Here is a 15,101-nt window from a genome sequence, read left to right on the forward strand (position 1 = left end):
GTTACCGGGTAGCACAGACATGAAGGGACCCTTAGGGGCGAAGAAAGTCATTGATTGAGTTCCTAGTCCACACATCACCAGCGCATTGAGACTTCGGTATAATGCGCTATACCAAATCCCACTACATCACATTACATTACATTACATTACTGTTCATTGAAGCAATTGTCTGTTTGTTTAGCATTAAAAACAATCTTTTATGTGACCAAAGCGCTATTTTTCTTTTCGTGCAATTAATGTTTGGAGAATATTCAACACAGTGATTAAGATTGATCGTGTTATGCTTCAGACCTTGCCATATGTAATGTTATTTTCTTTGTTTCACATGTATTTTTGTATGCTTATTGAATACAAATCAAGCTATGATTTGGTTTGTTTAGGTAGCAACCACTATGGCATAGCCGGTTGGTATGCCCTGAAAGCAATGCAAGAAGGCTTAATTGGAATGTCTTTTACTAACACCTCGCCTGTAGTAACACCAACACGCGCTCAGAAGGTTAGTTATGTGAGATGCCTTCCAAAGAGCAAAATTTAATATTCTATATAAGCAGGGTTTCTTGTAAGCCAGGCACTCAGTGGGTCGTATACCCTGTCGTAATACCCTCTTTGCTCGCTGTAAGCACTAGAAAACATGATGCCGTCTGCTGTGATTCTTGGTGACAATCTGAATGGATTAATATTAAAAATGATCTGTTGCGCGTTCTTCATGGTGTTGCGTTCTTAATAAAATTGGCTGTACTATGTCCCTCAACTTCTTCTCAGGACACAGTACAGCCTCCAGATCACCTCGGGCTATAATTTGAACCATGGCCCCTCAAAACCCACTTTTAAGTGTTATTTTTGTACGTTATTATTCAGATGTATTCCAATAACACATTTTATTATTTAAAAAAATTATATAGCCAGCAATTGGAACAAATCCGATAGCATGTGGTGCTTCTGCTATTGGCGATGACAGTTTCGTTCTTGATATGGCAACTTCAGCTGTGGCATTTGGAAAGGTAGGTGCTGCCAGATTCTGTCTACAATTGAATATATGATCAGGGATCGCCTCAGTGATATGATCATCAATCCATAGTATTTCTATTATATGAGGCTTGCCATTCCAAAACCAGCATACTTTTGCTAAATGTTAAAGAGAGTAATTAGCATAAGAATGTGGCTCTATTGTATACTTTAGAACAGAGGATCCGTAATACTTTTACTCATAACTTTAGCAATAGTAAGTCAATTCTAGTAAGTGGCCAATCATTTTAAAGCTTATAATGTGGAGAATATGAATACAGTATATTGAAAAGTCATTTAATTTGGTGTTTCAATGTGTTCCATATGTGTTTGATCCAATGACCGGGGTAGTAATGTGAAGCGCTTAGAGGCCTTGTAAAGGCATGAAGCGCTATATAAGAACGACATATTATTATTATTATTATTATTTTTCATTTGTTGGTGACTGATGCTGGTTTTGGGATGGCTCGCAATAGTACTTTACTATAATAGTCTGCATGCTGCTTTACAAGTCACATGATCAGAATTAGAAATCTCCAAAGAAGAAATTGATTTGATGTAATGAAACCTTAATAAACTATTGCACAATAATTAAAATGCATTAAAAAAATAAAATATAAAAAATATAATGCAACGGTAGATAGTGGAGAGCTGGTTGTTCGTTGTACGTTGCTCGTTTTATGTCAAACAAGTAGCCACTGAGTATCGTTTGATTGATTTTGTCATTTATTCATAACTTTTGATTTCATTTCTAAATAGATTGAGTTAAATGACAGAAAGGGCCTTCCAATACCAGATGGATGGGGATCAGACTCGACAGGACAGGTATGACTCATCTTAAGCGTCTTTTTGTTTTTCTTATACCAGTAAATTCATGTTGATAATGTTCATAAATTTACACATTTCTTCTAGGTATCTAATGATGCAAAAGCTATTTTGAATGGAGGAAGCCTATTGCCACTTGGGGGTACTGAGCTATGCAGTGGTTACAAGGTATTTAATCTTTAATAATGGTTGTCATGATGATGATGATGATGATGATGATGATGATGATGATGATGATGATGACAGTGACATGATGATGACAACAATGGTTTTGATACACATATTAATTATTATTAAATATATGAGACTTGCATCCAAAACCAGCATCACTGAACCAAAAATGGAAATTGTATTCTCTTTTTAATGTATTATCCACATTATAAGCTTTAGAATGATGGAATTTACTGGAATCGACTCACTATTGCCAAAGTTATGAGTTTATGGCCTCTTTGTACAATACTGCCACATTGTTATGCTAATTATTCAGTTTAACAATTAGCGACAGTACGCTGGTTCTGGAATGGGAAGCCTCATATTTCTTGTAATAAATAATGTAATAAATAAATATATATCAAATAATATTTATAATAATAATGATAATATAATAATCACATTTTATTTCATCACAGATGGCCCTCCTAAATTCAGCATAGGCTGTTTTAAGCTGCATTTACACTAGACACAATAATGACACGATGACATATTACATCGTTTATATTCTTCAACACTGAGTTTTTTTTATCGTGTCTAGTGTGAATGTAGCTTTACTCTAGGGCCATGATGTACAAATTGTGTTTAAAATGAGCATGGTATTACATACAAAATTCAGTAAAAGTTTATATGTTACATTTTGTTTCTTCATAGGGTTATGGACTGGCAATGATGGTGGAGCTCTTTTGTGGAATTCTGGGAGGTGCAAGTTATGGTCCAAATGTTAGGGATTGGAAAGATACTGGCAGTGTAGCAAATCTGGTAAGTTTATCCCATATTGATGTAAAAAGCTTGCACATTCACCCCCTCCCCTCCCTTTGCTGTATGTCTATAGATTTAAATTTAGTTAAGGGGGAAGGCTAGATCATGATGACTATGTTAATTTCTGGCCTCTCCAGGTAGCCTATTGTTTACCAAATGTTCATAAATAAAATGAAAAAAATTTTTTTTTGTTTCTTTAACATATTTCTTGTTCTTTGTAGGGACAATGTTTTGTTGCCATTAACCCAGAGGCCTTTGCTCCAGGATTTCCAGACCGAATGCAATCATTTTTAAACTGTTATCGTAATGCTACCCCTGTAAGCTCTCAATAACTTTGTACAAGTATAGTTATTATTTATTTGTCTGTTACTTTTATTATGTGTTTTTCAACTGTTTTTTATGGTGGTCCCAGAATAGCTGATCATTTGGGCAATATGAGTTGATTATTCTCATTTAATTACAGGGGAGTATAGTTGATTTGTTCTGGTTATTCTAAACATGGTCAAGTGAGCTTTTCAAAAAAAAATTTGAGGCATTGGACTTTTTTTCAAATTTGCTATAGGGAGTGGTGATTCATAAAGAAAGAAAAAAAAAATCATAGGCTAATAACTTTGCTTTCTTTCATGCCAGGCTGATAGTGAAAAGGAAGTGTTTGTAGCAGGTGACCCTGAAAGGAAGCATATTGAAAAGGTAGCGAAAGATGGAGGCTTGTCCTACCACAGAAATCTGGTAGATCACCTTGTAAGTACACTGTCTGTTATTAGTCTAATTCACAAGAGACAAAAAGCTAAATGTTACAGGACGTTAGTATAGGCCAGCTAGATATAATTTTCACTAGAGCCCCTGTGAGTACATGTTCAAAATTAGCGCTATGAGTTGGCAACTCGTAGTAAACTCGAAGAACTTGTAGAGTACTTAGGGTACTCCTACCTAACTTGAACACTACTCGGAATACTCATTGACGGTTTGCTTATCCATGAGTTACATGCGAGCTAAGTACAAGCACACCGGGTTGGCTCGTACCTAACTAATATCTAATTCGGCACAAACTCGTTACGCTCATAATTATCTCGTAAAGCTCATATTAAACTCTGCTTCGCTCAGCATAATTCGTACATAACTTTTAACTCCCTAAGGTCGTATCTCACTCGTAGCTAACACGTAGTAAGCTTGTATAGAGGTCGTTTCCCAAGTGATCACAGTTTCATGAGTTTTTAACTTATGGAACTTGTGCAACTCTTGGATGAAATTAACCTAGGTTGGGTTAGTTTATTTGATAGCTACTTTTTTGATTTTGTGTTTGTTTTAGTTAGCTGCTTCTCCAATGGTACCCTGAAATTCCCCTGCTGGTGCTGCCACTACGCTAGCAAGGAAGTATCGTAATTTTCCTTGTACCAATTCAATTCGTCTCCAAATACATGCTTAGAATATTAGAGCTAGAAATAAATGTTTTACTATATTTTTTTTTTTTTACAGAACACTCTAGCTACTGATTTGAAAGTTGAGCAGATTAAAACAAAATAGTCCATTCAGACTATTGAGATAATATATTTTACTTTTATGCTGATTTCCTTATACAGTACAAGCCAAATGTATTCATGTAAAAGAATTATCCTTCTTTGTATGTGTGAAATCTAATTTTAAGTCCAGTTGGTGTTGGTCTTGTAACAAAGATTTTAATTGGTGTGTAATGATACATATATACAGTATACTGTATGTATTATACTTAATTCATATTTACAGTACTAGAAAATGGAATAAAACTTATTAACTGCCTGTAAGTGCTGCAGTAGTTACAGTTTAGTTCTCAACCTTGAGGTCGGAGTTCAGTCCCTCCTTGTGAGTTTTACTTGTGTCCTTGGGCAAGGCATCCTACCTACATTGTCAGAGTGCCACATAGGTACCTGGCAGGTTCGAACACAAAATGTGCTATCAATAGCTGCAACTCTTAATTGTAAGATCTAAAAATTTGGGGTTGAGCATACCCAACAAGTGTTTATCTGCCAATATTTATGATACAATATTTTAATACAGTAATACAGATGCTATTCATTTTGGGGTAATAAGCTATTGGTAATATATTCATATATTTGAATCATAGTACATTACTGCATTTTCAAAAATTTGTATTTCTTTTTCCGAATTAGAGATGTTAATGAGCTACAGTATTAAGATCAGGCCCATAACAAGGGTGGTAATTATGGTTTGGATAAATTTGCTTTTTTGATTGAGCACCCACCCGCTGATACACCAAACCAAATTCACAATTTGCATGCTAAAATGCTTGTTCAAGGGAGCTTTGCCCCAACAGGCCTGTCGGGTGGGGTGTCTTGCATTCAGCATCAAACTCATGCAAAAACTGTTTTACCGCCGCAGTCCTGCATCCATTTGTAAATTGTAGTTAAAAGCCATGCATTTGTGTATTACATAGGCTTATTCATACAGCAAATAGTGCAATATACTGTACTCTCAATGAAACAGATTGCTTAAAACAGCATTTATGGCAATTTAAGCTGGACACTCACTGCGTCATATGACGGTCGCACGACAAGTTCACATTTGCTTCTGGCGAGCGATAGACAACGCAACGCCGTCTGCTGATTGTCAGTGGCAATCTGAACGTATCATTAAAAGACGATCCGTTGGGTCCGCGTCCTCGCGTGCGTTCTTCGTCGCTGTCGCACGTAGTGAGTAACCAGCTTTAGGCATTAATATTAATATAAACCCTACCATGGTGAGGTCAATGTGGCGTAGACCTCCCCTCTGTATGCTAATTATTGATATTCAGGTCTGATGAAAGCTTGGATGTTAACATCGAGTCATTCCTCAATAGCATATTCCACAAAATGCCTCAATGTGTATTACATTATTATGATAAAAGTTATGCTATAGACGTATAGGTCTGTAAAAGATAAAATTACTATATAAGTAAGCAGAGCAAAATGACCAAAGACAACAAACTATTAGTGCGAAATTAATTTATTTTGCAATTATACTTAGCACCCACTTGAAACCAAAAAAATAATTTATTTGCATAATGACTGCAAATTTGTTTTAAAAGCCTATGGACAAGAGTCTCAGTCTCCACCCACCCAAGCATATATTAACTTGCTGCATCTGCAACTTGTGGAAATGAAGAAATGTCTTCATTTACAGATTAAAAACAATATCAGAATAAATTTTTTCTGGTGCTGCTTTAAATTTCTTATAAAATGTTAGAATGCTGTGTTATCAGAAATCAATTCCTTGTCATTTAAGAAAATGTTATCTAAGATGAACAAACAAGTAGCTAAAATTGTTAACAATATTCTTGTTACACGCTACATTCAACAAGATTTCATGCAATACAGAATTATCAGAGATTATTAATCTAATCAAGTACACTACTGTACTGTAACTAAATTAAAGACAGACTTTAAACAAATACAATACTAACAAATCTATACTAGTAAACTACTGTACTGTAACTACTAAATTAAGACAGTCTTGAAACAAATACAACTTTACTATTAAACAAAACTATTTCACACAAACTTAGCACTGCATCGGTAAAAAACATTTCTAAGATCAAGCTGAGCTCTATACATTGGCATAGTTAGTCGTCAATGGCATATTTATCATAAAATCATAGTCATATCAAATGTACAAAAATACAACCTAAAGACTATGGAAATTTACATTTAATGTCTTTACAGCCCCATAAACTGACTACGTGACAGTAACCTAAACTACATGACATACCTTCACACCCTATTGCTGTAGCGACAAAAGATAAAAAGTGGCCTCAGAAGAACAATTTACTTGCTTAAAGCCATACTCCAGAGGATAAACAATTTTTGATGTTGTAGATGTGATTTTTCAAAGACACAAAAAACATATTTGACATTAACTTTGAAGTGGTACTTGAGATACATATTTTTGAATATTTAAAAATGGGGGGGGGGGGGAGTGGCCATAACCAACCCTTTCTGCCCCAGTTTTTAAATATTCGAAAATCTAAATCTCGCTTATCGCTTCTGTCCTTTCTGTCAAATATGCTTTTTATATCTTGGAAAAATCAGTTCTACAGCATATCAGAAAATATTTTTCCTCCGGAGCCTGGCTTTAAACAGTGAGAAGACATCTTACTTTAATATCGCTGTTTTTTCTTTATAAATACACAAGACCTGAGCAATCTTTCATAATAATTATATATGAACAGTATAAGGATTTAGAGCATTTACTGGGGGCATAACATTCTACATACAGTATTGTTTTCTGTCAATCTACAGAGTCCATGAATTTTGCCAAATAAAATAAAATGATGACATTTGGCTTTAATAATACTTAGTTATAATAATTTGTTTAAAAAAAAAAACATTGATATGTAATAATAAATTCTAGCTGGTTTACACAGAATAGTTTTAAAAAATAGCACCACAGAAATTAGTTATAAGATTATTGAAACGTTTTGACAAATTAAAATTCATCATGCTTAACAAGAGCTTCTCCAAAGTCTGTCACCTGACTACCCACAAAGAGGTCGTACTGGTCGATAATTTCTTGTTTGGTGAGTTTCTTGTCCTAAAAAGAAAACAAAATTAATGTTAATGTAATTGGTAGTGGGATCAATCACCAGCACAATTACCCAGTTCACAGAGATTTGTGATGATCTGTAATGATCTGATGAAGGTCTATGACAATTGTTTTTTTTTTTGTAAAGCTTTGATAAATCTGTGGCAACTATGTATTTCATTTATGTATTACATTCAAATAATTTCATTTGGCTTCTGATACATACTTTAGATGAATTTTCATTAGGCCATGTAAAATAAAATAATTGGTTGGCATCCTCTCCCTACCATCAGAGAGGCCACTGACCCGATTTTTTTAAATTTTATAACACTCACAAACTCTATTTAATATAGGCCTATGTTTGTTTATCACCCGTCGTTCAGAATAGAAAGCAGAAACTTTACAATCAAGTCACAATTCTCAATCTGTGCATAACCATTTGTCGGATTCATAGATTATTTCTGGTATTCAAAGGTATTCATACCAATTTCCCAGAATTGAAAAAAAAAGCAACTTACACCATCCTTATCTGATTCGTGGATTAAATGTCTTGCTTCTGCTAAAGCATGGTCGTAATCTCTAGGCATGATCCAGTCTCCAACTTCTTTTCTGTCCATTACTCCATCACTGTTCTTGTCACGGTACTGACCGAATTGCTCGCGCTCAGTTTTCACCCAATCTGGTTCCTCCTCTCCATTTTCAGGAATAAACATATCTCCTGATGATTAAAGGCATATTGTAAATGATGATATATAAAACAAATGTTATGTTACATTAGGACCAATATCAACATATTCGATTGCAAATGCAAGTCTCCCTCCAATTAAAAACCACTTTTCTTTGGTCCTATATTAACTAATGTCTCTTATCATATTATTCTAATTAGAGACCAAAGCTGTGAAAGACCATGGAAACCCTGGTCCCAAAAGTGGTCTTTAATTAGATGGAAACTTGTAATACATGAACTCTTTATATTTATAGTATTAAACATGATTTTAATTGAAATTATCATTCAAATTTTACTCAACCACTGACTTACCTATGTACTCTTCAAGAGAGACAGTTCCATCTTTGTTTTTGTCGATATCTTCCATCGTCTCATCAATGACAACATCTCTCATGTGATCAAATTCCTCAGGATGAAGAAAGGCAGAGAACTCATCCTTGTTGAGGTTGCCATCTCCATTCTGGTCAGCACCATTCCAACGCCGTTTGTCTCGCTTGATCATCTCTTTGAAGTCGATCTGCTCGGCTTCATCAAGCTTTAATAATTCTTCCTCTGTTAAAATCAAAATGTTTAGAAAATTATTGTGTGTTGCTAAACATTACTGTACTGTATAAATCCCTGTTCAGATTATCAAATTTTCTTCCACAAAAACTGTTGTATTCCCATATATAGTCATGATGTGCCTATATATGGTCATTATGTGATGTCATCATGACCATATTTTTGTCAAATAAAATTAGTCTGCACTGGACTTTATAGGACAGTACGTATAATTTTGGATTTTTGGTCTTATAACACTCTCTAACACTTCCATGGATTCGAAGGGATGGGAGTCTAAGCTAAAATTCCGAAGCACCAAAAAATATGTGTTTACAAATAAAGAGGCAACATCCTCACCAGTAGAGGCATATGTTGACTTGATGTATTCGTCCAAGGTCAAATAGTTATCACTATCAGTATTGTGCAATTGCCAACGCTCATGAGTATGTTCAGAGATGTAACGATTCTGTGTGGGTAAGCATATAACACCGGACATGATCATATCAAACCCTAAAAAAGCTATACCAACAATAGTAACACATAAACACAATTGTCACTGTTTTGATTCATTTTCCAAAACAAAAATAGAAGGGGACAGAAAGAAGGGGACAGAATGAAGAAGGGGGATGAAAGAAATACATTTTTTATTTATGAAAAAGAAAGAAAAAAAAAACTGATTTTGAAATCGATCACCTCAATCATTTATAATATTTTCTAGGCCTTTTCTTAATTTCTCCAGTGAGTGAAACATGCAATTTTACAAGAATGACAGAGCTGGGGTTTGTTTAAACTGTTGTGTTTATGTATACACATGTTGATTTAGCTGAGTAATGTGTTGGAATTTTCTCTCACCAGGTAAACCGCTGTACGATGTTTTATTGTACTCATCAAATGTAATTTTATCATCCCCATCCACATTGTGGCCTACCCATTGGGTGTCAACATCTTTAAATACATAAGATTTCTGAAAGTCAAATTATAAAAAACAAAACTGTTATAAGATGTTGAATCAAAAATTTTGGTCAGCGGGCATGCAAATAAAAGAAAGCCGAAAACTGTGAAAATTTCTGTAATAATTAACATGCAAAAAAAAAAATCAAGTCAAATTTTTTGTTTGCCTGTTATAAATACAATGAACATGGTGTATAAGAAACTGTATGTATATTCGCTTGTTTGGCCAGAAAAATTGAGGTAATAACACAATAATTTAAGCTTTGAAAAGGACCATATATATATATTTTTTTTTTAATGAAAAAAAAAGAAAAAGAAAAAATACAAAAGAGTGTCAGAAAAAAATTAACCAAAATTGTTAGATTCAGCATTCAGAATGTAGAAAAGAAAAAAATTAGTACAGTCATTAATTATGTATTATTGAACCATAAATGTGCCCCCAGCAAAGTGCCTGGGAATTGGTGAATGCTCATGCAATGAGTAAAGCTTAATCCACACAATAATATTTGTGTGGATTGCCCATACTGTATATGGACATGATGATGTCATATTAATTACATCCATATATGGGCATAATTTTGTATAATTTTCACAGCATGGATAAAGCTTCAGAGAAGTGATTATTCCAATATTTCATTCAGAACATCAATATTGGAAATTTAATTAAGGTTGACTGATAAGAGATTATAGCAAAAATAATTTCAAATTTGATGACGCTCTATGTATTGATCGTACTTAGCTCTACTATTATACTGAGGCGCATTTTTAACTACATTATTATCGCTAAGTATGTATACTATAACAGGGTTGTAGCTAAAGATAACTAAGGGTGGGTGATAGACATTTTGAGGGTGGGTGCACGGTAACATTGCTAAACTATAGATAATAAGAGTGGATTTTAAGGATGGAAAAGTGGGTTAATAAGGGTGGGTGGAAGGAGGGGCATAAAATTAGCTTCAGACTGGGTGGCCCCACCCACCATAACTACATGCCTGCTATAAGACTGATGAAAATACACTTTTTTTTTATAAGAACGCTGAGGCTAAAATTGCTTAAAAATTAAGAACAAATTGAGGCTAGGGTAAAATGTCAAATTAAGTTTTTATTGTTTTTCTTTTAGGAGTGTAATATCCTCTATAATACACTACCATAGGTGTACCTGTCATTTGGGGCCATTTTTAGCAGGCCTTTTTCTGTCGGGGTCTTTTTCTAGGGGCCATGTGATACAATGTTTTATAGTGTCAGCTGAAATGGTATCATTTTGAACAGTAGCAAACAGTTAAGCCCCTGAATTAACAAAAACCTATAAGAACTTATTGAGGCTTGTTAAAATGTAGTTCTTATTATATTCAAAAAGCAGTATTTTTTAAAATTTTAACAAACATTCCTATTAAATCAGAGCATGCTGGATGCATTCTACAAGACAGTTGATTCACCATCACAACTACAGTGTTAATTTTTTTTTCCCAGACAAAGCCCTTATTAAAGCTAGAATAGTAAGGAATGGTGTATTAAGTGTAGGGACTGGTTAACCAATTTAGAGTTCCATGCCACGTTTAACACATTTCTACTGGTATAGATAACATCAGCCTATTAATCTCTTAACCTCAGAGAAATAAACAATCAGAGGTCAACCACTGTGATGATGTGGCACATAATTAATTAGAATAATCAAAAACACTTTGAAAAAAAAAATTCCTAATGCCTTTATTAGTTGTCAATTACATTCATTTTAATTGAAAATTAGAATAAATACGTAAATAAATTATAAATACGGTTGATATATCATATATTGCGTATTGGAGTACTGTACCAGTAAACTGCAATCAATTAGAAATATATTTGTCTTATTGAATAGTGGCTGATAACATATTTTAAATGTGCAGTAAAATAATGTTTTATATTTCTAAGGTTTTTTTTTTTATTGTTTATCGCAGACACTCTAATATATCTTTGTACCAGTTCTTGACATCTAGTGTAAAAATCAAGATTCATGCATAAAAAAAGCATAATGATATTATACAACTTTCTACTAGTTCAAGGAAACTTGCATAATAGGTTTTAGTTTAGTACAGTACTGTAGTTAGTAATGCAAAACAATACATGCCAAAATGAAGCGTGTACCCTCTAATAATGTGGAATACTCACCTGTTGTTTTTCAACCCAACGTTGTAATTCATCTACATCTACTTTGCCATCTTTATTCTCATCAATTTTTTCAACAATTTCCCTAAAAATTCAAGCCAACCAAATTTCAAAAATAAGTTTAAAAACAGAATAATAAATTGTTGTAATAAATGTTACATTTATCTTTTTTTTTTTGAGGCAGTGAAATTTACTTTACATATTAAAAAATGGAAAAATGTAATTACTTATACAATAACATCCACTGGTAAAACATAGGCTTTTATTACAAGTAACTACAATATTATACCCTAAAAGGCATTCACTCTATCACAAGCTATATTATTATCATAATTTTTTTTTTTTTTAATGTTAATTGTTATTCAGTTGTTTTGGTTATTTGTATAATATTTTTGTCTGAATAAAGCATGAATAAATGAATAGATTAATAAGGTTGAAGAATGTGATTAACTGATGGAAGAAGTTGTTTATTAAAAAGGAAGAATAGAATGATAAATATAGAAAGAATTATGGAGAATACAAAATTATCTGACAATGAGACTATGGAAAAAAAAAACTATAGTCACTAGATTATACACTAAGTAAGTCAATATATTTTCACTTTAATAACCTGGAGGATGTATTTACAACACACACACAAGGTTAAATATAGCTCCTCAGAGCCAACGTGGCAAATTCTTAAAGACAGGGTCATCTATATGACATGCAAGACGGAAATTAGATCACAAAGTTGTCATAGCAACAATACTCTGGTTGGCTGATTCACTGGTAATTAAAGCTATTGCTTCATCACTACCATGTGCCTCAATTCCAGCAGCAATGAAATTTACTTTACATATTACAAAATGGAAAAATGTAATTACTTATACAATAACACCCACTAGTAAAACATAGGCTTTCATTACAAGTAACTACAATATTATACCCTAAAAGGCATTCAATTTATCACAAGCTATATTATTATCATAATCTTTTTTTTTTTAATGTTAATTGTTATTCAGTTGTTTTGGTTATTTGTATATTTTTGTCTGAATAAAGCATGAATAAATGAATAGATTAATAAGGTTGAAGAATGTGATTAACTGATGGAAGAAGTTGTTTATTAAAAAGGAAGAATAGAATGATAAATATAGAAAGAATTATGGAGAATACAAAATTATCTGACAATGAGACCATGAAAAAAAAATTATAGTCACTAGATTATACACTAAGTAAGTCAATATATTTTCACTTTAATAACTTGGAGGATGTATTTACAACACACACACAAGGTTAAATATAGCTCCTCAGAGCCAACGTGGCAAATTCTTAAAGACAGGGTCATCTATATGACATGCAAGACGGAAATTAGATCACAAAGTTGTCATAGCAACAATACTCTGGTTGGCTGGTTCACTGGTAATTAAAGCTATTGCTTCATCACTACCATGTGCCTCAATTCCAGCAATTTGTTCAGAAATCTAGTTTTTTTCTTTAAATAATAAAATGCATTAAATATCTAATATGCATATTATTTCTTAATTCATAACTTGCAAGTCAAAATTAGTACCTGGGTTTACTATAGTAGTAATCATTTATATGTAAGACCACCGACCATTAGTAAGTTCTAAAATATTATATTCAATATTTGTATAGTTTTATTAATAATTAATTTGGATCTCATTTCAAATTACTATGCAATTAGTTAGTTTAAGTTATGGTATGTCATATTCTCTTGACATCAAAAGGCACATTTTTCACTATTGCACAAAACAACTGTAGTGAAAGTGTAGTATAGTGAAATTCACTTTGCCAACATTGTTTCACTTGCTTTATCCAGAACCATATAAATCACTACAGTTATTGTCGTGATGGAATAGACAATAACTGGATTTGCGTCAGGAGAATCAAGTATAGGTGTAATTTTTGTTCTACCTGATATGATATGATTTCAGTATGTGTGAAAACAATTGCAGAGACAAAATGTCAGGTAGGGCAAAAAAAAAAAAAAAAATTATTCATGTATCCTTTCTTTTCCATTTTGTTTGGTAGCGACCACAGTTGCTTTTATTATAATAATAATAATAATGTCTTTAAACATTTCTGCATTTACAATCAAAATTAATTTTAATTTTCATAGTTCAATCAGGTTATTATTAAAAAATCAAGCAGCAATTTTAATGGAATAGCACATTTGGTATTATACAGAAAGCAACATGGTATTAGGTAAATTAAAGTACTGTGTCTGTACGTGATAAGCCTAATTAAGTTCAGTTTTGATTTGTATTGTTATTATCCAACACAAACCAATGGCTTTATTCAACCATGATTCAACCAATCTCCAGTCTTTGTTTACTAATCATGCAACTAGACTTATAATAATAATTATCGCATATCCACATAGCACCGCAGGTTAATAACGTTAGCAAAGCATAACAGGTAAACCTAGGTAATTATGTTATTGGTCTACTGTAACTTGCAAAACGAAAGAAAGAACTTATGTTCTTTACTTACCCAAGCCGGGCCTTGCTTTCCTCTGGGCTCAGATCTTCAAATGTTCTTGCCTCTTCTTCTCCTAAAAATGCATCATGATCATAATCAGTATTGTGGCCATCGCCATCAAAGTGTTCTTCATGACTTAATTTTTGATTTTTAACACGATCTTTACCGTGTGCTTGATTGTCGGCAGGCTTGGAAGCAACCATCCCGATGAAAATGCAGGCTAAGCCAAGGTGAACGATCTTCTTCATCTTGGATTTTCTTCCCAGTTGAGAGAGGAGGAATCGATGGAATGAAGGGTTTAGCTAGCTGCTACAGTAGAACGATGCGATGTAATCGTTGAAGCAAATCTGGAAATATAGGCCTAGCTAAATTAAATAATAACAATAGTGTTAAGATAGCCTAGTCAATTATAAATATATATAATGTTCAGATGTCCTCGAGACTACTTCGAAGGTTGCTTCTAATTCTAAAGTCTGACTACGATACTTACAGTACTTCGAAATTTATATAGGCAGCCTACCACCAGGACAACAACCTCAACTTCTGTGTATACTTCGTGTCATTGTGCCAGCGTGGAAAAATCAATTAGCCAATAGCGATCGCTGCCGAAAGTCATGTGCAAGTAACTCACAAATCAGCTTCCAGTTCATATGATGTTAGTTAGAAGTAGACTGCAACCAAGTGTATATTTTACAGTGGTTTCCATTGGCCAAATTCAGTCGAGTTGGCAGTCTAAGGCTTTTAAGTGTTGTGATTGGTGTAATTTAGCCACGTTTACAGTCTCCCAGGGACGTGTTCCTTTCAATCGTCGCGGGCGGGAGGAAATCTTGCCGGTGTCCAAGAAAACAAAACAGAGTGTACGGAAGTTGACGTGTTTTGGGAGTAGAAAGTTCGAGATTGC

The 15,101-nt window shown here is 33.5% G+C and overlaps 2 protein-coding genes across 11 annotated transcripts in view; one reads left to right on the forward strand and one right to left on the reverse strand.

Annotated features, from left to right (window-relative positions):
* The window catches only part of LOC117117312 (uncharacterized oxidoreductase YjmC-like), an 11,541-nt gene extending 6,616 nt beyond the window's left edge, over window positions 1-4,925 (forward strand). For all 8 annotated transcript variants that reach the window (XM_033261575.1, XM_033261579.1, XM_033261580.1 and 5 more), the window contains 8 exons: window positions 381-496; window positions 903-1,001; window positions 1,765-1,830; window positions 1,918-1,998; window positions 2,695-2,802; window positions 3,024-3,119; window positions 3,433-3,543; window positions 4,279-4,925. In XM_033261575.1, the coding sequence (XP_033117466.1) occupies window positions 381-496; window positions 903-1,001; window positions 1,765-1,830; window positions 1,918-1,998; window positions 2,695-2,802; window positions 3,024-3,119; window positions 3,433-3,543; window positions 4,279-4,326 (725 nt within the window). In that variant the 3' untranslated portion in view covers window positions 4,327-4,925. The remainder of the gene's footprint in view (window positions 1-380; window positions 497-902; window positions 1,002-1,764; window positions 1,831-1,917; window positions 1,999-2,694; window positions 2,803-3,023; window positions 3,120-3,432; window positions 3,544-4,278) is intronic.
* An 838-nt stretch (window positions 4,926-5,763) lies between these two features.
* LOC117117313 (calumenin-B-like) lies at window positions 5,764-14,849 on the reverse strand. 3 transcript variants are annotated; one of them, XM_033261584.1, is made up of 7 exons: window positions 14,691-14,849; window positions 14,213-14,547; window positions 11,723-11,804; window positions 9,476-9,587; window positions 8,396-8,635; window positions 7,875-8,074; window positions 5,764-7,365 (listed from the first exon to the last, which is right to left on the reverse strand). In XM_033261584.1, exons 2-7 carry the CDS (start codon window positions 14,446-14,448, stop codon window positions 7,261-7,263), a joined length of 975 nt encoding a protein of 324 aa, XP_033117475.1. In that variant the 5' UTR covers window positions 14,449-14,547; window positions 14,691-14,849; the 3' UTR covers window positions 5,764-7,260. The 3 variants fall into 3 exon arrangements, with proteins under 3 accessions (XP_033117475.1, XP_033117477.1, XP_033117476.1); XM_033261586.1 differs by lacking the exon at window positions 14,691-14,849 and having other exon boundaries at window positions 14,213-14,273; window positions 14,367-14,684; XM_033261585.1 differs by lacking the exons at window positions 9,476-9,587; window positions 14,691-14,849 and adding an exon at window positions 8,981-9,089 and having other exon boundaries at window positions 14,213-14,684.
* Between the last annotated feature and the right edge of the window lie 252 nt (window positions 14,850-15,101).

Source organism: Anneissia japonica, unplaced genomic scaffold, assembly GCF_011630105.1.
Source record: "Anneissia japonica isolate Jap-2015-1 unplaced genomic scaffold, ASM1163010v1 scaffold287749_len374965_cov195, whole genome shotgun sequence".
Lineage (NCBI taxonomy): Eukaryota > Metazoa > Echinodermata > Crinoidea > Comatulida > Comatulidae > Anneissia > Anneissia japonica.

Coding starts and splice junctions, on each gene's coding strand:
- LOC117117313 (XM_033261584.1), bottom strand. CDS start 14,448: ATGAAGAAGATCGTTCACCTTGGCTTAGCCTGCATTTTCATCGGGATG. Junction 8,636..9,475: donor ATCGTACAGCGGTTTACCTG/GTGAGAGAAAAT, acceptor TGATTTTAACAG/AGGAAGAATTATTAAAGCTT. Junction 7,366..7,874: donor ACGAATCAGATAAGGATGGT/GTAAGTTGCTTT, acceptor TTTTCTTTTTAG/GACAAGAAACTCACCAAACA.